A 25,321-nucleotide genomic window follows, 5' to 3' on the forward strand; every position below is an offset into this window, starting at 1 on the left:
GAAATACTAATGAAGGGAGTATACATTATAAATGTAAATTTTAATAGTTTTCTAGAGCTGTTATCCCTTCATTCAGTTTTTTTATATAGGAAGTTTTACATGTGTATTTTTTGGCCCAGGAATATCTATTTACAAGAAGCATGCCATTTTAGATTTGTCATGGTCCAGTAGCACTGTAAGAGCGTTAGTGCTCCACTGGGTTGTTGAAAAGGATCAGCATTTTATAAAGCCCTTAAACCTGTTGAAATAATAGATAATTATAGTGCACACGTCCACAGAAACAAAACATTAAATAGATGCTCAAATGCTGTCACTGCAAGTTAGAAAATAATAACTGTTTAAATGGGGATAAATTAAACTTAAATTGTGTACAGAGATTTATTTTTGTGCCTGGGAAACCTGTAGTAACATTTAATAACAAAAATAAAAACTTTAACTTTGGCAACAATACATTTTATCTTTCTAATAATATTCTGTTCTTGTAGGGTTTCATATTTTAATTCTGCTAAGTGCTAATACGGTTTAGAAATAAAATAATGCATTTGGCATTGAACCGAATAATATCATCTGAAGGTAGAAACATAAAATAACTTCAAAGGGCCTATTTGTCAAAATTAGACTTTGTAGATGTTTGTTTATTTATTAAAAAAACTGGAATTCAAAACTGGGTTACTTAAAAATGTGAAAACTTGAACACAGTACAAGTACACAATATTGTGCTCATTATTTTCAATGACTTTACTAACTTTATAAAAAAAAAACCTTGAATTGAAAATATCAATTGAATTTTGCTATGACAACTTTCATTGACTTCTACATGAACTCGCCAGCTTTTGAATTTTCACAAAATTGGTTTGTATTTTTTTGGGGTTAGTAAATCTCAAACCTGCAAGTTTTGGAAACTCAGATTCCAATTTTTAATTGCAAAAAAACTTGAATTGTGGAAATGATTTGAATTTGGATGTCAATAAATCATTCCCCTTTCCTTTTGAACTATTCCACTTTGACAACACTTGGTTTAAACAGAGCTTAACACTATTTATAACACTATATACTAATTTTATATTCATTATTTGTGTCACCATCGCCCTTAGAAGCAGCTTTAGCCACAGCCACATATACCCATCACTGCTTAGGTACCCCCACTCAATTGTGTATTTATGTAAAACTTTTCTTGATACAACTGGTGCAAAAAAAGTACATGATTTTCATGTAAAACTTTTCTATAAAACAGTGCTTTTGCATTGCTCTATATTATGTCCCATTAAATGTATTTGCTTGTCTTTTTTAAAAAACGTTGTATCACAGCTGATTGATTTTCTCTCTAATTTAATAAATCAAAATTGGCCCAGAAGGTACTTTTTTTACCTAAGCGGAAATGAACAGCTGTAATCTTTAGTCTACTGTTCCTACGTAAAATGCTTTTTTACATCCAGAACGGCATTTGTGTCATCTGTAGCTCCAAGGTTGGAAATGCATTATCCTTAGTGCCCAGTCAGCAGACAGCATTTCCTAAAACAGGTCATACAATCCAGTGTTCATGCATCTGTACCAGATAAAAATGTATTACAATATTTCTAAAGGCACCCTAAACATTATTTTATCATCAATTCCTGTTTGTCATATCAAATATCTATAAATAAAATATATATGTGTGTGTATATGTATATATATATATATATATATCTCCATCCTTTGGTAATGAGCAGCGCACACTGGAATTTTTAAAAAAATATATAATTTATTATCAAGCCTTTAAGAGCATATTACAAGGATCGACATTTCGGTCCGGATCTGGGACCGTTATCAAGGACCGTTATCAAAGACATTTCAAAGACGTTTATGAAACCTGCACTTTGTATAGTGCGTAGTCATAATTTCAGTTTTTCTCACTCACCCGCCTTATCATTTTTCATGGTTATGATTCATCAGTCCCAAAACGTGTAATGGCTTTGCCAGCTTTCTTACACACAACCCCTTTGCTTTGTATTTTTGGAGAGCTATACCTTTTCTTTAGAGTCTGTCCAGCTATTATGCCACTACACATCCAGCTGCAACTGATTAAGCATGGTCCTTCACTAAAACCTCTTTTTTATGCATAAACAAATAAATTCTACTTCCAAATATATTAAGTATACTTTTTCAATTTCTTTGGTAAATTTAAATATTAATTGCACTTATGGTTGTTACTCTTTAAGCATAGTTCCTGGGGCCATCTGCTTAACAGACAGAAAATTGACTTCTGCAACATTAACAGGCAGAAGATAAGAACAAAAAGGGATGAATAAATATTGCTTAGAATTACATTTTATTTCATGATGCAAAAACAGGTTATGGTTGGAGTACATCTTTAACTAAAGAAGGCCAGTAGATACTTTCTTGAGTTAAGAGCATTTCCTTTATAGATCAACATCCATTTCCAAAAAAATCAGATGGTTGAGCTTTAGTGCATTCTGTATTTTGAATAAACATAGCTGCAATAACAGCATTACTCTTGTGGGATTTATTAACAACGTGTATTGAGCAAAAGCAAGTACGCAGTACCTTTAACACTTTGTCGAGTTTGAGACAGAGTTGGGGGCCCCTGAGGTGGCATCTCTGGTGGGCCTGGACCTCCCAGTTTGACACTGACCATAGGAAGTAGATTTGGTTTGAGGAGGAGGCTGACACTAGATTAGCCAGATTAGCCGTTTGTGGCACACGTTTTGATTGACAGTTGTATGGTTAGTTAAGAGTAAAGTATCTTTTTGCACATCATAGTTCATGCAATAAGATTAATTGTTCCTTGGGATGAAAAGACCACAAGTGTTGGATGCCTGTGTAAGGTGTGTTCACCGATGGGGGGGGTGTAAAGAGCAGCATGCCAGGAGATAAGATGTTAAGATGGTGTCAAATCTTGACACACTGTTGTGCCCCTACTTATCTAATATTGTTTTTTGTCATTCTTGTTGCTTAAGTTTTCAGATTACATTATCACAAAATCGTCTGGGCAGAAAAGTAGTGGACTTCAGGAAAGATATATTCAATATACTATATTCAGATTTCCAATGTATACCATTAGAACTAAATATTTTTGCAGTTTATTGTTTTTGATTTTAATTATTTTGCACTGCAATGTATTATGTTTTCATAATATAGAACATTTACAGAATGATGTTAAATATTTCTGTAGTGTCTGTTTACTACGTCAGCATTTTTCATAGAAAGACTAGTGCATTAGTAATTTGGCTTCTCTTATTGCAGAAGCAATCTACAAAATCAATTGATTTTCAAGGTTCCTATGAGAAACTATTAGTTTCTGCCATTTTACAACAGACCTAAAGCAATCCACACATCATTCAAACTGAGTGTGATTATGTGCAGTTTGTCCAATTTCATCTAAACAGCATGACTAGCAATCCATGTCGTGTCCACTAATCGGCAGTTTCATGATGTTATCACATTGATGCTGGTCAGTCTGACATGCAAATGCGTTCTCCCACTGTCAAGTATTGGATGTCATCTGTCGATACAGAAGTGGAAGAAGGTGGTACAGGTATGGGATCCCTTATGCTGCAAATCCATATCAAGAAAGCTTCAAATTATGGGTCCATTTTTGAAACAATTATTTCATTTTGATAAAATAGCACCTGGTACTTGATCCTAACATAGCTGCATAAATCTTGAGTTTATTTCATGTTATCCTTATTGGGAAAACCTCCGATCCCAAGCATTCCGGATAACAGACCCTGATACTCTTTGCTCATATAATGATAATATCTACATCACTTTAATTCACATTGGGTATGACTGAGCTTGTAAGCATGATTTAATACTTTCTGCACACGGGGCACTGCTTGTGCTCATCACAGGTATCGGCTGTCAAAACTCATAAAAGCACAAGAATCGTTAGATTAAAATGGAAATTTCAAAAAGTAATACTAGTCGTTTTTAAGTGACATAAACGACCACAAATTATTAATGCAATCGTTGTTGTTTTGGTATATTCTATAGTATGCTTTATATGGGCAATGAGCAAATCATTGGAACTCAATCATAACATTACCATTGTTGAAATAACAATTCATAACAACATTTTCATCACAAAATACTCCAAAAGTCATATAAGTGAAGTGAGCATGAATATTTTAGAATTTTGTGGTGATTTGCCTGTTTTCCCTTTTATACCTCACAATAATTCTTTGGTGCACATGTCCTTGCGAGCGCATTCTTTTGGACTTGGTGCGAGTGCCCTTTTATTTGGAGTGCTGCGGGTGACATTATAGCGCTTGGTGCGAAATTCAAATAATTAAAGACACCTGTTCCCTTTTCTCATTGCCCAACGTAGATCTGGTCAGTTCCTGGCTGTGCTTTCTGTCGTTTATCAGACCCTTGCCTATCCCTGATCATTGCTGTTTTACTGCCTGAACTGACCATTGCCGGATTTCTGACTATTCTTTTGGATCCTGTTTCTGTACTGCGCTGACTGATTTTTGCCCTTGCCTATTTTCTTGAATATGCTCTGCTCTTTCCCAGTTACTCTTCTCACATGTTTCAGTTCCCTTGCCTGCCCAGAACTTTTTCCTTGGTTCCTTCACTTTAAGACCTAGCAGCTTCCGAGTAGCGAAATACTTTTTCCAAAGTGAAAGGCGTGTAAAACCTTTGTGTCTGGGTTTTTGGGATACCGAATGTGACAAAACACAACTGTATCAACAGTCTCATTTTAGGAGTTTTAGAGGTTTATTAAACCACAAATAAACAAATTTTCTCTAAAGCCACAAATGCCATGAACTTTATCAAACGATCTGAATTTAAGGGCCAAACAATCTGGAAAAATAGGAATACCTCTAAAACTTGTACAAATTTAGTTTCTCTGACCATTTCTAGCAAACCCCCCCCCCCAAATTAATTGAAAAGGTCCTATAGGATCAGTGTAGCTGCAATTGACGTCTACAGCAACTTCTACCTGGTGAATTTTTGTATTAGCGTTTGAATGTTAGTTAATAGGCCCCTTAGAGTGAATTCCAGGTTTTAAATGAAGAACCATGAATTTTTGTTGAAATCCTGTGATATGTTCAGCATCCTGCAACTTTTTAAATACAGTACCACTGAAGAAAATGCCTTTGATTACCGTAATACAGTATATTTTTATTATTCATTTGATGCATATGAAGTGTGTACAAATATGACCTTGTGCAGTCAGTGTTTTTTCTTTCTAGTAGTTATTAGTTTAACTTATTTCTGTTACGGCATTAATTTTGCATGTAGTTAATGGAGTACAAGGCCATTAAAAAAAGGTTATTAGGTTATTTGTTTGCAATTAGTCAGTGGCTGAAAATGGTTCGGATGACCCTTGTCTGACTGGATGTGTCTAGTGCTCTTGCTGTACATACTGTGCTAATGATTTTTCTTCTTTTGGCATAGAGAGAAGAGCCAATATGCGATCAATCTCACTGTCTGCTGATGGCTGATCACCAGTGTAATTAGTGTAGCAAAGTGCACTGTCACACAAGCAAATCAGTTCAGCTGCTGTAGTCTTGATACAAAATGCAGTGGGTGGTCTTACTGTTAGTCATACTAGGTCATACTGTAAGTTGCTTCAGAGGACAGAAGAACTTATAGGTTGTCGGTAGTGTGATAAGATTGTACAGACAGCAAGGGTTGGTAAGTAGGAAGCCTGCAGTTTTGTTTTCATGAATTTTGCATTCTCATAGTATTAATAAAAAAACAAGTGTGTCCTATTGTTTATAAACAAGGTGTATACTTTGTCTACCTACAATTAACTTTACTTTACTGATTTTTATTCCTTTGTGTCAGAGAGTAGGGCATTGCCATTAAAGGAGGACAAGATGCTTGATAAGCTACAGGTGTGGGACTTGTTATCCAGAATGTTCAGGACTTGGGGATTTCTATGTAATGCATCTTTCCATAATGTGGATCTCCATAGCTTAATGTCACTACAAAATCATTTTTTGTTTTGCCTCCAATAAGGTTGAATTATATCTTAGTTGGGATCAAGAACAATGTACTGTTATTACAGAGTGAAATCAATTTAAACATTTTAATTGTTTGGCTAAAATGGAGTCTATGGTAGATGACCATCCTGTTATTCAGAGCTTTCTGGATAACAGGTTTCTGGATAAAGGATTCCATAGCTGTGCTTAACTTACAGGGTATCCAATAACTGATTCTCTTCCCGAATACTTACTTTTCTAGCAATATATTAGCCTCACTTTTAATGACTATCCTAAGATCTGATCTGCTATTGAAAATTGAATTTGGACACTGTAAAATTACTGGTGCATCTGAAGAATCTCTTGGGGTAGTTAGTGGTTTTATGCAGAGTGTGACTTATCCATATGCCTGTCAATCTATTCAACTGTGAACAATATAAGAGACAACAGTATACATATATAAAAATGTCTCTGTGTCAAGTCCACCTGGCTTAGTTCCTAATTCCCTTTACAAGTCTTCTGTTTGGATATGATTTGTGATATAATATCTATGTTTTATTGCATCCATGTTATACTGAACAGTGAATAACTCCCATATAATAGATACAATACATAAAAAGCACACATGGGGAATTTTGTTTAGGAGCATATTTAATTTTAACCTCAATCAAACCATAACATAAGGGATCATGAAAAAAGGGATCAACAGACCCCACATTTAACAGAGATTCTACCACCTGACAAACCCATTGAAGGGAAACAAGTAAATATAAGATCATAGTCATTTTTAATTTTTTGTCATTTCTTGCAAGAAATGTTCACACTTTATATGTTATTTCAAACCTGCATTTCAGAAATAAAATTTAGAATTAATATAAATTAATAAAAATTAAAAATATACCAAATCCAACGTTTATTGGATTATAAATTAATATTTTTGGATTCTGACAAATTCTGAATTTTCCACAAATGATAAGCAACTTGGGGAAAGCAGGGGTTTATATAGGCTTATTATCTCTATCTTATTATAGGGGAGAGAGGGTGTGGTATTAAAGGTAATTAAGAATAGACAGAATATATTTTCCATGCCAGTTTCTATTGTCTCTGAATACATGAAGAAATCATGCATGAGGGAAGTCAACAAGTGAACTGTTTCAGGGTTCAACCTGGTAATTAACCAGGAAAGGAAAAGCATGCCAATGTATTGACTTAGTATATTTATTAGATATGTTGGCATCCCAGTGGTGCTTTCTCTCACTTTATTATCTACTTTGCTTCTTTGAAATTTTAATGATTGCTCTTACTATTATATTTATCACTTCAGGTAATTAAATAAGCCTTGCTTGTTGTCTTTACTACTACGTGTTTATTAGTTTACAGTTAAAATAAATCTAGACAGCACCATGTGATATTTTAAACGTATCTGTCTTCTGTTCATACTGCATCTTGCACTTTACCTAAAGAACAGAAAATGAATGCAGCAATTTCAGTTCATTCACACAGAAATGATTGTGGTGACTAGCAGAGAATAGAAATGCTTGCTTTGGATGTGAAAAAAGACACCCATATAGTTTTCTATCAAACTTTCCATAATTCATTAGTTATCTCTTTGTTTCAGCTTCTATTTTCATGATCCCTGATTTCACATTGAGAAGTATTCAATTGTGCTAAGAAGAAAGGCTTCGGTCTCACAGCAGGAGGAGGTCTAGGCAGGCTTAAAATAATGCAGGAGAAGAAAAGCACTTTCCCAAAAAGAACTTCATTGGTTCTCTTCCTGTGCCAAGTAATTACTGCGCTGGAAGTACCACTTGACCGTAAGTATCAGTCATATGCAGCTTTCTTTTTATAGAATTCACTGCATGAACTTTTGGCTCCCTGGAGTTTTATGCTGTGCTGGAAGCCCAATGTCTCAAGAGTTCTACAGTTTTAATCCTTATTTATATAACGTTAAACTACTTAACCTTTAACAGTTGGTACACTGTTGTGTGTGCTTATAGTGCTACAGATAACCCCTAATTAATCAACAAAGAAAGCAGCAATGTACTATAATTATTTCTAGCAAGCTTTCCATCCTTGAGCAGAGAGAAAAACAGGCATATATTGTGCCATTTGGCATGCACAGCATTACTGTTTGTGCCGAATTAATATACACAGTGTATTTTGCCACACAGAATAAAAATCATAAAAACAAATGATTTCTGTATGAAAACAGGCAGTATTTTTCTGGGGTTCTTATTTTTATGGACACTGGAAATTTAGTGTATGATATTATTATTGTATTTCAAGACAAACAAATACTGTAAAGCAGCTTTCCAAAATGGCTATTCTAGTATGATCTGAATATTCACTACTTAGTAGGTCATAATTTCACTCATAACAATAATTGAATTCTTATATAAAACATAGAGTGATGCAGAGCTGGAAATATAATTTTTCAAACACACCGGAGGTCATTTATCAACACTGGGCATATTTTCCCATGGGCAGTAGCCCATGGCAAACAATCAGTTTGCTGCATTAATGGTTGTACTTGCAGCTGGCTTTAAAAAGTTAATTACTGGTTGATTGCTATAGGTAACTGCCCATGGGCAAATTAGGCGAGTGTTGATTAATGAGTCCCACTGTTTATCATTTCCTAAAATGGTGGAAATCTATTTTTTAAGCACAGTAACACATAACAACTAGGCTTGGGCAAATTTGACCCGTTTCGACACCGGCGAAATGACACACAACACCATACAAGTCTATGGGCGTCATTTTCAAAGCGAAACAAAGTGAATAAATTCGTCCATCCCTAATAACAACCTCTCTGAAGTACACCTTTAAAATAAAATATATATGTGGATGCTTTGGGTCACTGCACTAGTGCAAGATTGCACCTACATTATTTGATGTGCCCTATGATACGTTACTTCTTACAACTCATATTTTAAAGTTGCTGGAGGCCGTTAAAGGAGAAGGAAACCCCTCGGGCACAAAACCCCTCCCCTGTGTTGCCCCCCCTCCTTCCCCCGGCCTACCTGTCCCCCTGGGCAAATGCCCCTAACTTGTTTCTCACCCCTCTGCGCAGGTCCTGTCCACGGAGTTCACAGGCGCCATCTTCTCCCATGCGTTCTTCTTCCTGCTTTGACCGGCGTCTTCTGGCGCATGCGCAGTAGGAACATTTAAAGGTACGGATCTACTGCGCATGCACCGAATGTCACAAAGTTTTCCGATTTCACTTTGTGACATTCGGCGCATGCGCAGTAGATCCGCACCTGTAAATGTTCCTACTGCGCATGCGCCAGAAGACGCCGGTCAAAGCAGGAAGAAGATCGTGTGGGAGAAGATGGCGCCTGTGAACTCCGTGGACAGGACCTGCGCAGAGAGGTGAGTAACAAGTTAGGGGCATTTGCCCAGGGGGACAGGTAGGCCAGGGGGAGGAGGGAGGGGGCAACACAGGGGAGGGGGAGGGGTTTTGTGCCCAGGGTGTTTCCTTCTCCTTTAAAAATGCAAAACTTGTGAAGACAGCAAAAAGCTAAGAAAGGAAACACACCTGGTCATTCTACTTCAGTTTTTAACAGAACTAGAGAGCTTCCACTACAGTCACCTTCCCAGTCAGTAGACAATGTATGGTAAATATAGTGTCTGCTGAGACAGTATTATTGCATTTCTGTTGTGCAGCACAATAAATACATGACATATGTCTATATTTTGAAGTGGACGCTGCTCCATTTAAATAACCTTATAAAAATTCCAGTAATTCACAATTTCATTAAATTAAAAAAGGAAATCAATGACTTTTAAGTTATAGGAACTATTAATTTACCATGACTACAGAGGAGTAAATGCATGAATCACGTACCATTCAATTTGAATCAATGCAAAAATGATGGGGCTTTAGTGCAATTAGGCAAAATATTTCTCACATCAATGTGCATATGTGTGTACTATATTAGAGGGAGTTGAAGAGGAACCGTGGCAAAAGTTGTATTGCCTACACTTCTACTTAATGGGTACCGTAGAGTAATTTCATTTTCTGAATTTTGGAGCTGTCCAGTTCATACAGTAGGTCCTGTATTTCTGTATATAAAGTTCCAGGCAGTTAAGTGCTGGATCCAGTTGAAGGAATGTGCAAGGCTGCTATGAAAGGAGCATACAATTACAATAATGCCTGGTCTATAGTCAAGCTCTTTAAAAACTCATTGTATGATACGGGTTTTTGCTCGATTTTGTCGTTTCTTTTAAAATAACAAGGTCAGATCATTTATTCTAGTTTGGTCTGACTTTTTTATTTAAATAATCAGAAAAATTTGGATTAGTGTATGATATTACTGTATAACTGTATTTGAAGACAAACACATAAAGCAGATTTCCAAAAAGGCTGTTATAGTATGATCTGAATATTCATACTCTTCTAAATAGGTCATAATTTTACTCATGACAATAACTGAATTCTTATATAAAATAGTGGGGCAGATTTACTAATGGGCAAAGTGGCCGTCGATAACGAAAATTTGCCAGAAATCCATTCCACAAATGTGGAGTGCAAATTTTTCGTAACATTACCCCTTTCGCCAGAGTTTCCTCCACCAGCTTAGACCTTGCAAACTGATAAGATGGAGCTACATCCTCCTCAGTCTTTCAGTGACATCATATCCTGTATGCCGAAAAGTTATTAAAAAAAACACTGGCGTTTTTTAATTCTCTGGAAGTTGGATTGTATTTCAAAGTTGCAACTGTTATATTTTTGTTATAACATTTTTTTAACCATTTGAGGTTCATGCCACATTTGTTTTAGGGTGGACTCATGTCTAGGACAATAGAGGCTTTCTTTTGTCTTTATTTTGCTTCCTTGAACATTTGTAATAATAAAGACATATATATGACCTATATGTACCCGCCCTATTAAAACTGACATAAAACAAAAGTGTACTAAGGAAGTTAAAAAAGAACATTAGCGAAAGTCCGCTATAAAATGTTTCACTGATGATTTCACGATACCGAAACGTCTCCAGCGTTCAGCTGCTGAGACGCAATTTAGAATTTAGTGAATTAGCGTAGTGGTAGTAAATTAACGGCTGGCGAAGTGTGGCAAAGCCTTCACAGGGGAAAATTCAATCCCTTTAGTGAATTTGCCCCAATAGTTATAGAAAGCTGTAAAGATAATTTTTCAAACACACCAGGGGTCATTTATCAACATTGGGCATCACTTCCCTATAGCAGCATTTTATTTGAAAATATTAAGAACTTCAATATTTCTCCTATAGCAGATTCCAATGCTGACTGCAACAGTTGGAACAAGCCCAATTATTTCTCTGTAAGAGCAAATCTTGCCAGAAGGGCCATTGTTTGCTCCATGTGATTTTGCAGTACTTTATTGATTTTTTTCCATTGCACAATGCAATGCCCTCATTTTTGTGTTCATTTTCTTTTGCATAATTGATCAATTGTCTGCTGGGTAATTTAAGGTCTGGTGGTTTAAGTTCTGTAACTTTTAAAATAGCTATAAAGCTTTATTTTTTCATTTATTCCTAACTAACAATGCAATTTTCTCACATCTTTATCTTTACAACTGCTGGTTCTTGTGGGGGAAACAGCTAAACTTCAAAAGGAATGTAAGTTTCTGTAATGTGAAATACAGTTTGAAACCCGGCAGATATTGTATGCTTTACATTTTTTTTGCAGCAGTTTGAAAGCATTTTCACCTGTGGTAGAGTTTTGCTTCTCAGCTTCTGTTTTAGTTGATGTTTTATTTGATGTGGTATTTGTTTTGTTATTTGTCCCTAAGCCTTTTATTGCACTTGCCAATGCTTTCAATTAGCTTAGATAATGTTTGCTGTGGTTTGTGTAACATTTGAGAATGGAGTGTTCATATTGCTCTTAATTATCAAAAGTGCTAACATTGGTTTTTATGCACGTTTTGGGACTAACTGGAAAAATGGCTGTGAAAAGCTATCACCAACAATAAGTTAGCCTTCAGTTATACTAATATAAGCCCAGGTTCTTTCTTACATCTCTTGTTGTTGGGCTCCTGTTAATCAGACCCAACCATTTAAATAGAGGATGTATGCCTATGGGAGTCATTTCCTTTCCAAAAATGGGGAATAATGTACATTTCTTGTGAATTTAGAGTGGACTTTAGATTTTTTATCGCTATAAACTAAGCACATATATTTAAAAAAAAAAAAATATGATTCCATGCTAATGAACAGACTCTTGGTAAAACCCAGGGATCCCAGCATGAACAGTCCAGGACTTACCTTAGACAATTAGTTAAGTACATTTATTTAGAAAATATACATCAAGATTTTGAGACAAAATGTATTTTTGGTAATCCATTCACTGTGATGTATAAAAAATTATTATTATGACATATTTCCTATGTAAAAATGATATGGTGGTTATGCACAAACTACTACCAGGAAAAGTGCCGTTCAAGAGGTATCCGGGTGTTAGCAGTAAAAGTTTTAATGATATGTATTGTATTATATTTTTCTTTGTATTTATGTATTGTTTTGTATTATTGTTTTGTATTATAGAGTTTTGTATTTAATTTATGTCCTGTTTTTTTGGACACCTACATTACAGTGCTTCAGCCTCCAACCATAACACATCAGTCACCAAAAAACTATATTGTGGACCCAAGAGAGAGCATTGTGATTCAATGTGAGGCAAAGGGAAAGCCTCCCCCAAGGTGGGTTTGATTTTTTTTTAACATGGTGCTTTTCATAAATCATGACACTGTTTCAGCACAGGGTGCAAAGTGCAAAACAATGTTGCAATATGCCATTTTTTTGCAGTTTACATTCTGTCCTGCGGGTTATACCTGAAGGTGCAGCTCTTTACTTTCAAAGAATGGGCCACTTTGTTTTATTGGGATGGGTTTAATTTTAATTTCTTATGGCCCTGTTGTGATTATTGGACCTTTGTGTAATATTCATTTTTTGCCAATCGAAGGACATGTATTAGAAGTCCATAGAATACAAAGTCCTGTTCTGGTGCATTCAAAAAACATAAGAAAAAATGCCTGGGTGCTGGTAAAATTGTTGCAACATACTAAGTTTTAGAAAAACAACCGCACTCACAGGCCTTGTGAAAAATGAGAAGTAGATTTCTTCATGGTGACGGCTTTCACAAGACCTGTGAGTGTGGTTATTTTTCAAGAGATATGTATATATATATATATATATATATCAATATAATATACAAAAGCCATGAATATCCTGTAAATTATATCCTTATATACGGTGAGTTCTGATGTCATCACTTATAAACGGTGAGTTCTGATGTCATTTCTGTCACATGACTCACTGAAATTTTGTATTATAATAAATAAAGTACCCCCAGTTATAAAATATGAGGATTTTAGAAGTTACCTCGGAGTTCCATGACCTGATAAAACAGGCCTTCGGGCTCATGTTTTTATATGGTCATGAAACTCCTCGGTAACTTATAATATCCTTATATTTTACAAGAGGGGGTACTTTATTGACTATATATATATATATAGATAAAGGTCCAAGCAGGGGACCGAAACATTGACCTGTTTCTTTTAATGTTGGAATAAATAAAGAATTCGGTGCATCCCTAATATATTATATTAAATATATTTTTTATATATATATATATATATATATATATATATATATATATATATATATATATATACATACATACATAGTCCATGAGCGTTCAGCACACCATGAAAGAAATAATGATCCAGATGCTACTCTCGTTAGCATTATACAAAAAACAAAAAAGTGAGGTGCACACCAGGAACGTTTTTTAAATAGTTAAAAAAGTTAAATTTTATTTAATGCATTTAAAAAAAGGTCCTTTTTTTAAATGCATTAAATAAAATTTAACTTTTTTAACTATTTAAAAAACGTTCCTGGTGTGCACCTCACTTTATATATATATATATATATAATTCTGTATATGTTGAAACTTAAATGTTCTGCAGCACAGATACATTCGCTTATTCAGCAAAGACTCAGGTCTCTCAGAAAGTCATTATGTCAGCATCTATAAATATCATATTACCCCAGATATAAAAAGACTTGTAGTCTAGATTCCCACTGCATTGCCAAGGAAAAATGAGCCAAAAAAAGCAAACGTAATTGATCTAATGAGGCACACAGTATAAATTTAATGTTACTCTATATATTGTGTGCACACACACACACACACACACACAAACACTTGCTTGAAGCAAAATTTTCATTATTGAACCTGGTGCTGATTCATGTATGTTTTACATACTCAAAAAGTTCATAGATCAAAATAAAAAAAGTTTTATATTTTTTTTAATAACCTCAAGAGCTACCTGCTAAACTTCTTTTGCAAAGAGCATTATTATGGCTTCCATTCCAATTTCCAATGGCCATACACGAACAGACCAGATTTGCCTGATGGCCATACACAGTGCCAGGGGGAAAAACTATCCGTATCATAGGGTTGTTGGCCATAAAAATTAAAATAAACAAATCTTATTATGGGCATAAACTTCCCTTTTACAAAACTGAGCATGTTTCCTGATCTATAGACTTCTGATGTGTTAACACTTCATATATGACAGCTTTTCATGGACTCGCAATGGCACACATTTTGACATAGATAAAGATCCATATGTGACAATGAAACCCAACTCTGGAACCCTGGTGATTAATACCATGAATGGTGCAAGAGTAGAAGCATATGAGGGTGAATATCAGTGTACTGCCAGAAATGATCGTGGTTCTGCGCTGTCCAACAACATTGTCATTCGCCAGTCCAGTGAGTACATTTATGGTATCTAATTATCACAGACTGCACTACACTCTAAATAAACACATGAGTCACACATGGTAAATGGTATTTTATATTTATATTACTGTTTTTCTTTTTACCTTTTGATTTCTTGATATTCTGATATATTACATGCAATGCTTCTTAATTTGATGCCTCTGTATTTTGTTTATTTTTTTCGTACCATTTGCTTTTTGTTTCAACACTTAATTATTTTCTTGCTTTTCTTTTCTTTGATTAAAGACATCTTAAATATCATCAAAGCCATCTTGTTAGAAGGTAACAGTCAATCATTTATCACTCTGGACAAGTACTGCATGGGAGTACTGATTTCCCCTCAAACTTTTCCTACTTTTGGGATCCTTGAACACCCCGTAGCATTGTTGTACAATCTCCACATTGAGATTGTAGGCTGATATACACTCAAAAAGTAAACCTGGGTAATGTAATAGTATATTTTCTGAAAAAATGATCATGATCATGAAGTCTAAAAAATTATAATTTTCAGGACCAAATTTTATAGTATAGATTTCCACAAACTGGATGTGTTGATATAAAGGCTTCTATCAGATTGTAAAAATCTTATCTCTTTTTAGCTAAAGGGAAAGTTATTTGAAATTGTATTATTAGGAACTTTAAAAGCAACATTAAAGCACCATTATTGTTACCATTACGCTTTAACTAATAATGTTTTGGGCTATTAAAAGACTAGCACTACCCAGTGTTTATATTTTTAAACTCCATTATTGCCAGTTGCATCTGAACCCCCTTCATCTAAATAAAGGTTACTTTTATTTCCTTTTTCCAAATCACATATTTTCCTGACGTGTCCTCCTTGCACAGATTGTATGTTAATATCTGTAATAAAAATGTTTTTGTTGTGTCTATTCAGACAAAGCAGAATATTTACTTATTCTTTGCAGTGAAAGTTGCTAACTAAGATTTTCAGTTCTATCATATAGAATGCTGAGTAAAAAAAATGACACCCACTCATGTGTTAATATGTTCAGTTTTTCCCTTTAAGTGGTTACCATTGTTTCAGAATAGAATGATCTACAGCAAGGAATATAGAGACTAGTTTTTCCAGCTCTAAATCAGTCAAGTAGAATCAAGTTTAAAACTCACCACACAATGTGGCCTCAGAAAAATTTGTTTAACAGTTACTCACACTCCATTAACACATAGGGGCGGATTCATCAAGAGTCGAATATCGAGGGTTAATTAACCCTCGATATTCGACTGGGAACTAAAATCGTTCGACTTCGAATATCGAAGTCGAACGATTTTGCGCAAATCCTGCGATCGATCGATCAAAGGATTTTTCGTTCGATCGAACGATTAAATCCTTCGAATCGAACGACTCGAAGGATTTTAATCCAACGATCGAAGGAAAATCCTTCGATCAAAAAATCACAGGCAAGCCTATGGGGACCTTCCCCATAGGCTAACATTGACTTGGGTAGGTTTTATCTACCGAAGTAGGTGGTCGAAGTATTTTTTAAAGAGACAGTACTTCGATTATCGAATGGTCGAATAGTCGAACGATTTTTACTTCGAATCGTTCGAATCGTTCGAATTCGATCGAATTCGATCGAATTTAACCAATTCGATGGTCGAAGTACCCAAAAAATACTTCGAAATTCAAAGTTTTTTACATTCGAATTCTTCACTCGAATTTTGTAAATCTGCCCCATAGTTTTCTTACCAGTGAGAAATTAATGTAATGAAATTGTCATCTTAATAACTTGAAATGCAGGTCGCTTGGCCAACTTATTTTATGCTACACTTGTGCTTGTACAGTGGTTGGAAGTAGTGCTTCACTTCATGAACAGTGTAGTACCCAGGGAAAATAGAGATGTTTAGGTTATACAGTATCACTTTAATATCCTGATTATACCATAATATGCTGAGTGTGACATGGAATTCTAGATTACAGTAGTTGAATAATTAAAGAATAAAATGCAACAACCTCATGAATATTATAACTCCTTTTCTAAACGGGTTCACTAAATAGACTCCATCTTGTCTGGATTTACCATAACAGAGTCTGTAATCTAAATGCAGATTATACATTCACCTGAGGAATGGCTGCAACCCCAGAATTTTATGTGCATCTTTCTTTAATAAATGTGTCTCAATGCCTCAAAACCTTAATTATTTTCTTGCCTGAAGTTACCTTCCAAACCCATCGGAATGAAGTTTGTAATTCTTTGTATTTGTGTTTCTGCACAAAGCCAATCTGTTTGGATAGCCGTTGTCTTTTTCCTTCAGGCTTTCATTAATTTGTTGTTATGTGTTATTGTTGACATCTTATTATAAACAAGAGGTAAACACACACACGCATCTACTGATTAGAACACATGCCCATTAACTTTCATTAACTCACTCTAGCCTGCTAAGGTTTCCAAGTCTCCTCTTGAACTTGCTTGTTCTTGTTAATTTGAATGCAATTACTAGCACTACTAAGCCTGAACTTTATAACTCTTTAGTCTGAACTTTTACTCTAACCACTGTCATGAATTTATCCAAGCCTGTATATCACATTGAACCTTGCATTTAAAGGTGACTTAGACAGTTAGAGCTGTAGTATTTCTAGTCAAGTGATCTCGGAGGCAGCACAGAGTATATCATAAAATAGGGGCTCAAGGGAAAAGATGCAAAAGGACAATATTTACTCAAATATATATTCCATCTTTAATATGCCACTTAATATGATATTGAAAGATATTTATCTGTTATTAAAGTATTTATTTTGCAAATATAGTTTTCCTTGATTGCTTAGTTGTGACATGGTGAAAAGAGATTAGGGAGATATGTTATTTCCATCAAGGGGGAAAAGAAAAAAGTAAAGGTTTCAAAAAGAGGGTCTTAAAAATACTTAAAAATACTTATTTTTAATATGCAAAGCATCTCTGACATCCAGATGGGCATACATATGAAGGTTCAGATATACCAAAAGATATCACAGACCCAAATACAGAATTTTTGCAGAAGGACATTTCAAGTTAAAATGGTCATATACCGCTGCATTTAACATAAGTACAATAAACTTACTTTTTATTGTAACTGCATTTTTCCTATTGTTTTCATTGAAAACTTTCTGTGGTTTTGTAGGATAACTCTTTTTGTAGCATGAACTCTTTCACAAAACCAAGATCATTTGTATAAAATAAACATATAATAGTCCAAAAACAGCATACAATAGCAATCATTCATTATATCTTATATGACAGATATCAGTGATATGATATCAATACCAGTGCTAAAGATATCGGTTATAATTTTGAAGGTTTGCATTATTCGTGTATGTATTTTTTAATATACTTTAAAATCAATTTCTACAGGATCCCCTCTGTGGACAAAGGAAAAAATTGAACCAATTATTGTTCAACAGGGTGTTCCTTTGGTGCTACCATGCAACCCTCCAAAAGGGTTACCACCACCTTTAATATTTTGGATGGACAATTGTAAGTTTCTGACTAATATTATTTGCTTTGTAATGTTTGCTTTGTAGAAATATTAAGTAATAAATTGTAGTATTTAAGGCTAAAAAAGAGCACTTTTAGGCTGGGAAAGAGTTTTTTTTTCTGTGTGTATGACCAAAGAGACGTTTGTCTTATACTGTATATTACTTTATCAAATTTACTAGTGTAGAGTTTTGGTAAAGATGCTGATAAATGTAGATGTACTCTACATAAAATAACACAAAGATGCTTATTTACAGTATATAGTACTAGGGTAAGAACAAACTGATTCCTCCTTTCAGCTGGTGAGATCTTACTAATGTCCTGTTCCTTTTCTTTCTAAGCATTCCAAAGGCTTCCCCAAAATAAAAGGGTTTCACAAGGTCTTAATGGAGATCTTTACTTTTCTAATGTGCAACCAGAAGATACTCGAGACTTCTACATTTGCTATGCAAGATTTAATCTTACTCAGACTATACACCAGAAACAACCAATTTCCTTGAAAGTTTTAACAAGTAAGTTATTAACTCTGGCTGTAACTGACAAGAAGATTATACTGAATTCTTCAGTTCTAGTAAATGCTTTCTGTATGATACAATATCTTAATGACAGTTACCGGGCTTTCCATTTCTGGTTCAGACCAGTTTCTTTTTATGTAGCAATGACTTTGCTATTTTGCTGTTCTGACTTACAAAATGAGGTATATTCATAAAAATACAATTTCTTAATTTTTAGTTTTATTTGTAGCGTTGTAGAGTTGTCAAGTTGTCAAGTGTTTGGCTTACTGTATGGGTAGCTGCTAAAATTGTACAGTTCTGGAATTTTAGACATTCCATTTTATAAATTTGCCTAGTCAAATAAAGAGTAAAGTGTAGTGTTTATCCCACATTTCAGTTGTGGTTTGTGATTACTGATACCATAATGATATCATTGATTATCAATCGGTTTTATTTTACTGGATCTTAATTTTACCACATATATTATTGTCACTGATTGCAAATTGTTACGTTGTAATCGAAGCTCTTTATTTATTACATTTTATACTTTTGAATTCTCAGTATATAGAGATGTTATGTATATTTTTTTATTTTAATTATACTCAATGGTGGTTTTCAGGGGTATAAATGTAGTGCACCATCATGGAAATAAATAAGGATTTCTCATGGTTATAAATATTGTTTTGGTATATGAAGTGCGGTCACGTTTAGATTATATATATTACCGGTAGATTATATATATATTGGATTATATGTGGAATGCCTGGTACTCATGACTCGCTCTGCTTTCTTTCTGGCAAGAGAAAAACATAATTTTATAGAAAGGACTCTAGATATAGAATCTTAGCAATGGGGCTGTGGGTCTTTTACAACTCCGAATTGTCACCCAGACTGTTGTGTTTTTGTGTGACAGCCATGTAAATGTATGAAAACGGAATCTCTTTTGAACAGAACATATCACAGCAATAATCATTCAGTTATAAGGATTAGACCAGGGGTCCTCAATCTTTTTCACCCATGAGCCACATTCAATTGCAAAAAGAGTTGGGGAGCAACGCAAGCATGGAAAAAAGTCTCTGGGGATGCCCAATAAGGGCTGTGATTGACTATTTAGTAACCCCTATGTGGACTGACAGCCTACAGAAGGCTGTTTGACAGTACACCTGCTTTAATGCAACCAAAACTGTCTCCAAGCGGGGAATTCAAAAATAAGCACCTGCTTTGAGGCCAAGTTGGGGATCACTGGATTAGACAAAAACCTCCTTTGTTTTTAATAAGATTACAGGCCTTATCTGTTTAGTTATGGTAATCTAAAAATGAAGATTTGGAATGGATGAAGTTCAATAATGAAATCTTTAGAAACACAAATGCTAAACATTGTGTTGATGTCACTTCCATTTAGCCTTACTTGTATCTTAGTTCACAAAGGACTCAATCTTGCTCTTACTTTTCAAGTTCAAAGCTCGTAACTTTCAGTATTTCTGATGAGTTTAAATGGAATGATCCTTATTTTTATCACAATTTTTGAATAGTAGGTACTCAGAGCAAAGGTATGGAACACATTACAGTTATAAATATATATAAGGATTTACGTGGTAGTTTTGTCACCATTAAAATGCACAGGGCCACAATATCCTTATATATAACAAAAAAAAAATACAATTTAGCAAAAATGGGTATATTACCTCTTATAATACATGAATGGGGTCCAGCCGTATATAGCAGTGTGAACTTGTGAAGGTGCGTTGAGATTTAGTTCAGGGACCAAGATATGTATAGTGTAGTGGCAGGTGAGCCCCAGTAACTCAATGGCACACATGACACTGTGACACATTTCACTCTTGCTTGTCAATTGAAGGTAAATGGTTTTGGAGCCCTGGCATTCAAAGAATATCAGTTTTGGCTGGCTCAAACTGTGGGCTTTTTTAAATACACAAGGATTACAGAGTGCTTTAGAGGAGCCAGTGTGTTGAAGATGGACGTAATTTTTAGCAGATGTAAAATTAGATTTCATGGTATATATAGTTGAATACCTTAGGATATTTTGTATTACTGTATAATGCTATAATGTTGTTGGTCACCTTTAGATTCAACATTTAAAACTGTTTTATCTGACTGTGTAAAATATTGATTATGTTTTGTTTATTTCAGTGGATGGATTAAATGACACTATAGCTGCTAATTTAAGTGACACTGAGTTTTATGGTGGTGAGTTTTGGTAAACAGCATTCACTAGTATTTTCTAATTCTATTAAAAGAATTAGTAGACTAACTTCACCCCCATTTAATATCTACAATCGTTTCTATAAAATCTACTTCTTTTTCAATCATCTATTGTATAATTATATATAGATATAATTATACATACTGTGATATTTCTGTTCCTGTGTTCTAAGATTCAAAGCCTTCCGTATCAGTTATATACAAACAAATACATTTTACTAGTATGAGGCAGAGATAAAACATGCAATACATCACAATGGGATAAACTGGGACAAATATGTAGCAAAATGGCTATAGATGTCTGCATGACAAATAATGCTTTCCTCTTAAATTTGTGTATATGAGAGTGTATTTTTAATGTGTGATTTTTCATGGTCTTTATTCAATACAAGATGCTTTTTTTTTTTTAGAAATTAATTAGGCAATGATCTGGGTAAAAATGGATTTTTATTTGTAAAGTTGTATTTTGTAATAACAAATTCCATAAAGGTTCCTATTCACTATATCAAGGGAGATCATATTAGGCCAGAATTGGCATAATTAGGGCACAGTTTGTGTTTTTGAATTAAGCAACATCAATAAGGCAAAAGCATCCACAGGGTGTCAGTTGGTAATCATGACGGGGATCATTTTTAAACAGTTCAAATATACAGTAATTTCTTTTCTAGGACTCATATAACTCATAACTAATATAAATAGCTTTGTATAGAAGTAACTCTGCATGCTCTGAATTATAATTGTTAATTTGTTATGTACTGTGTCTACTCCATCATCCATACTTCATTCAGCTCACTGATAACTAGTGATTTCTAGTAATCACTCTGTATAAAACATCTCTTCATTTTACTTTAAAAGTAATATATCCACATGACTAAGCATATTTTTTTTCATTTTCATTTCAGATAGTCCTGCTGAGGAAAGGCAGCCTAGCATGCTGTTTCCAAATAGTACCATAAGTAACAAGACAGTCTTACTTGGAGAAGTACTTCTGCTGGAATGTATAGCAGAGGGACTGTAAGTGCTCTGTGTTTTAAACTCTGCATGTTTTCAGTGGTTAAGCTCAAACTGGGGTGTCTAGGGTTGCAGTCTCCTGCAGAGGTCAAACCTGATGCCAGTCTACGCACCTTTTACCTTTTCCTTGCGCCTGCTATTTTCCAGAGGAGAGCAGGCCAGGGCTTGCTTATTTTTTCCAGGAGTACGACCCTCTTTAAGTTGCAGTTCCAACTCAAATGTTAATTTTAATATCACATCATCAGCTATTTATATAGCGCCAATTTCCATAGAGCATTACATAATTTAAAATAAACTGTGGTCTTACATTATCTTAACAAACAAGGGTTACAGAATAAAATTGGGATCAAAGGGCCCTGCTCACTAGAGCTCACCATCCAAAGGTTATGGGAAAATCAGAAATATAAGGAAAATTAAAACAATCAATGATTTACAATATACTGGCTTCTTCTGGCTTAGTCCAATGCATTGAATATGCTTCTTTAAACAGGTGAGCCTTTTGGAGACAATGTTACAGTATTTTTGGATTCTGTTTTATTCTTTATTATATTAAGTCAAAATAGCAATTACATTTACATATAACTGTAAAATCTTTAAGTGAATTATTGTATATTGGAAAGTTGTTTTGAATTATATTTTGTGTGTGCTTCACATTTAGGGGCAGATTTATCAAAGGTCGAAGTGAAAATTTGAATTTTAAAAAATTTTAATTTTAAGCTAATTTTTGTGTACTTCGACTAGAGAATAGTCCAAATTCAATTCGAATTTGAAAAAAATTCGACTTCGACCATTAGCCATCTAAAACCTGCAGAATTGCTGTTTTAGCATATGGGGGACCCATATGGAGTCAATTGGTGGAGTTTTTTACTGGAAAAACTTGGAATCAAATGCACTATTACTTCGATTAGATTGAAAACAGACCTATTCAATCGAAAACTGACCTATTCGGCCAAAAAAAACTTTGATTCAATTTCGGTTAGTCTTATTGAATTTGAATTTTAAGTTTTTCACATTCAAAATTCAAGCCTGGATAATCTGCCCCTAAGGTTTGATATGCTGTGTGAGAATGTTGGCTATCAAGGCCAGTGATCATGTGTAGTTTAGAATCCATCTAATGAAATATCCTCTACATATATAATAAATAATTTTTTAAATACATAATTAATGAAAAAATTTGTATATTTCTATTACTGTATATATTGTGAAGACAGTTGGCAGTTATTTAATCCTACATTTTAAAAATGTTTATTATCTTGTTATATACACATCTAAAATACAAAATATTCCATTATAACTTTTTAATAGAAAAAAGTGCAATAAAGAAGATCTCCATATTATGTTCTGCTATACAAGATCAGTTTCTTAAAGGAGAAGGAAAGGCTTGGTGCACTTGGGGGTGCCAAATGATTGTATTGACTTACCTGAAACCCTGGGCCAGTGCTCCTATAAGCAGGTGTTATACCAGTGAGCACCACTGAGATATCTTCTTTCGTCTTCTTCTTTCTTCAAATTTACTGGGGCAAACGCATGCACAGTTGAACGAAATAGCCGAGTTTTTAGTTAAAGTTCGGCTTTTCGTTCTACTGCGCATGCACAGCCACGCAAAGAAAGAGGAAGCAGGAAGAGGATCTCTCTGTGGTGCTCACTGGTATAACCCCGGGCCGGTGCAGTTTTCTGTTGATAGGAGCACTGGCCAAGGGTTTCAGGTAAGTCAATACAGTTACTTGGGGGTGCCTAACATTTGGCACCCCAAGTGCCCCAAGCCTTATTTTCTACTTTAAATTGCATTCATTTATTTGCCAATTTTATGTATGCCTCAAGAATACCTTGATTTAACTATGACTATTTTACACAGATTTCGTTGTTTTCTGTTTTTTTTTTTGGTGTAAATAATTTTGTATTTGTATTCTGTATACTATTTTAGTCCTACACCTGAAATCCATTGGCGTAAAGAGAGTGCTGATTTACCTGTGGACAGAGTGTTTTATGAAAATTTTAATAAAACATTAAAGATTATTGATGTCACTGAAGCTGATGCTGGAAAATATAAGTGTATAGGGAGAAATATCCTGGGCACCACTCATCACATAATAACGGTCTATGTGAAAGGTGAGTAGGTGGGCTCCCACTTCTACCACATTGATTCTCACCTGTACAAGTCACGTACATTGTCCAAACGTATGGAGTTAACATCTTACAGTGGCACATTTACAAACAAATAACAAATGCATACATGAGGCATGGCCTTTTCAAAATGGTATGCCCCATAGGGAAGAATGTTCTGAAAGCTGTCTAATATAGCACCCACTGCTGCATTTTGAATTGTTATTTTAAGAAAGCAGCATTAAAATAATTATTATACCTTACAGTTTTGTCTTTCTTTCTCCTTAAATGCACCCTACAAATCATCACATTATCATTACCTTCAAACATGTAAAATTGACACAGGGTTTTCCATGTTTACCTATTAATGTTGTAAATACAGTCTGGTAAAAGACAGACTGCAGTGTGTTACATATCATATGCATTCAGAACAAAAAGCAATACCTTAATAAAAAAGGTGTGTAACTGCCTGTTATACTTATTACATGTAATATCTTTTCCTTTAAACTTGCTTTTATTTTATGAGCACTGATATTGCCAGCTCTGTTCAGATTTTTCAAACTGTATACATGGTGTATAAGAGAACCTTATTTTCCAGCATGTATTATCCTTTCTGAAAGCAGTGTTGGAGACGAAGCTGGTTGCTATGGTAACCAGTAGAAATGCAAGTCTTTCTTTGTCTAAGTGATATAGTCTCTATGAATAAGCCTAATGCATCTCACAATTTAGTTGTGTTAAGAGTTTTCTTTCTAGATGTAAATAAAATGCATTAGTGACACACAAAAAAACAAAGAGCCCATAAGTAGACTGGATTTCACTCAGAACACCTAAATTTGCTAATTGAATTATTTTACATACTTTAACATTATTTTACACACCACAGAGCCTCATGGAAATGGGAATTTATCAAAGCATTAATAAACCAATTATGAGTCAAAAGTTTTGCAACCTGTGTATAATAATTAGAGGAAACATCACACGTGGATTAGTCAGTTATGGTCTCAAACCAATAATGAAATCATTAACGATTCATATAGCTGTTTACAGTCTGTTAACTAAATTAATTAAATGAGTCATTCCACACACTTGTGAAAATATATATATATATAACAATATATGTCAGCTACTCAATTCCAATGTATTTTTCAATTGAGCTCGATTACAATGAATAAAATTAACCTGCACTTACCACCTTTGCCAGCAGGCAGGGGTGTAACTACAGAGGAAGCAGAGGTATAGGGGCTCCATGCGGCCCTAATTCATATACAATTTCATTAAATGTTAGTAAAAACAGGTCAACCTCTATACATTGTGGGGGCAT

At 34.5% G+C, this 25,321-nt stretch overlaps 1 protein-coding gene across 21 annotated transcripts in view; it reads left to right on the top strand.

Moving 5' to 3' along the window:
- The window catches only part of nrcam.S (neuronal cell adhesion molecule S homeolog), a 132,659-nt gene that overhangs the window by 69,537 nt on the left and 37,801 nt on the right, over positions 1-25,321 (top strand). For 8 of the 21 annotated variants that reach the window (XM_041588556.1, XM_041588563.1, XM_041588560.1 and 5 more), the window contains exons 3-12: positions 7,552-7,747; positions 11,513-11,530; positions 12,504-12,609; positions 14,494-14,690; positions 14,946-14,981; positions 18,047-18,169; positions 18,511-18,681; positions 20,815-20,871; positions 21,789-21,900; positions 23,822-24,006. In XM_041588556.1, coding sequence (XP_041444490.1) covers positions 7,657-7,747; positions 11,513-11,530; positions 12,504-12,609; positions 14,494-14,690; positions 14,946-14,981; positions 18,047-18,169; positions 18,511-18,681; positions 20,815-20,871; positions 21,789-21,900; positions 23,822-24,006 — 1,096 coding nt within the window. In that variant the 5' untranslated portion in view covers positions 7,552-7,656. Of the gene's footprint in view, positions 1-5,622; positions 5,644-7,551; positions 7,748-11,512; positions 11,531-12,503; positions 12,610-14,493; positions 14,691-14,945; positions 14,982-18,046; positions 18,170-18,510; positions 18,682-20,814; positions 20,872-21,788; positions 21,901-23,821; positions 24,007-25,321 lie in introns of those variants that run through there. The other 13 variants (XM_041588562.1, XM_041588574.1, XM_041588573.1 and 10 more) reach the window with 6 other exon arrangements.

The sequence above is a fragment of the Xenopus laevis genome, chromosome 3S, assembly GCF_017654675.1.
Source record: "Xenopus laevis strain J_2021 chromosome 3S, Xenopus_laevis_v10.1, whole genome shotgun sequence".
NCBI lineage: Eukaryota > Metazoa > Chordata > Amphibia > Anura > Pipidae > Xenopus > Xenopus laevis.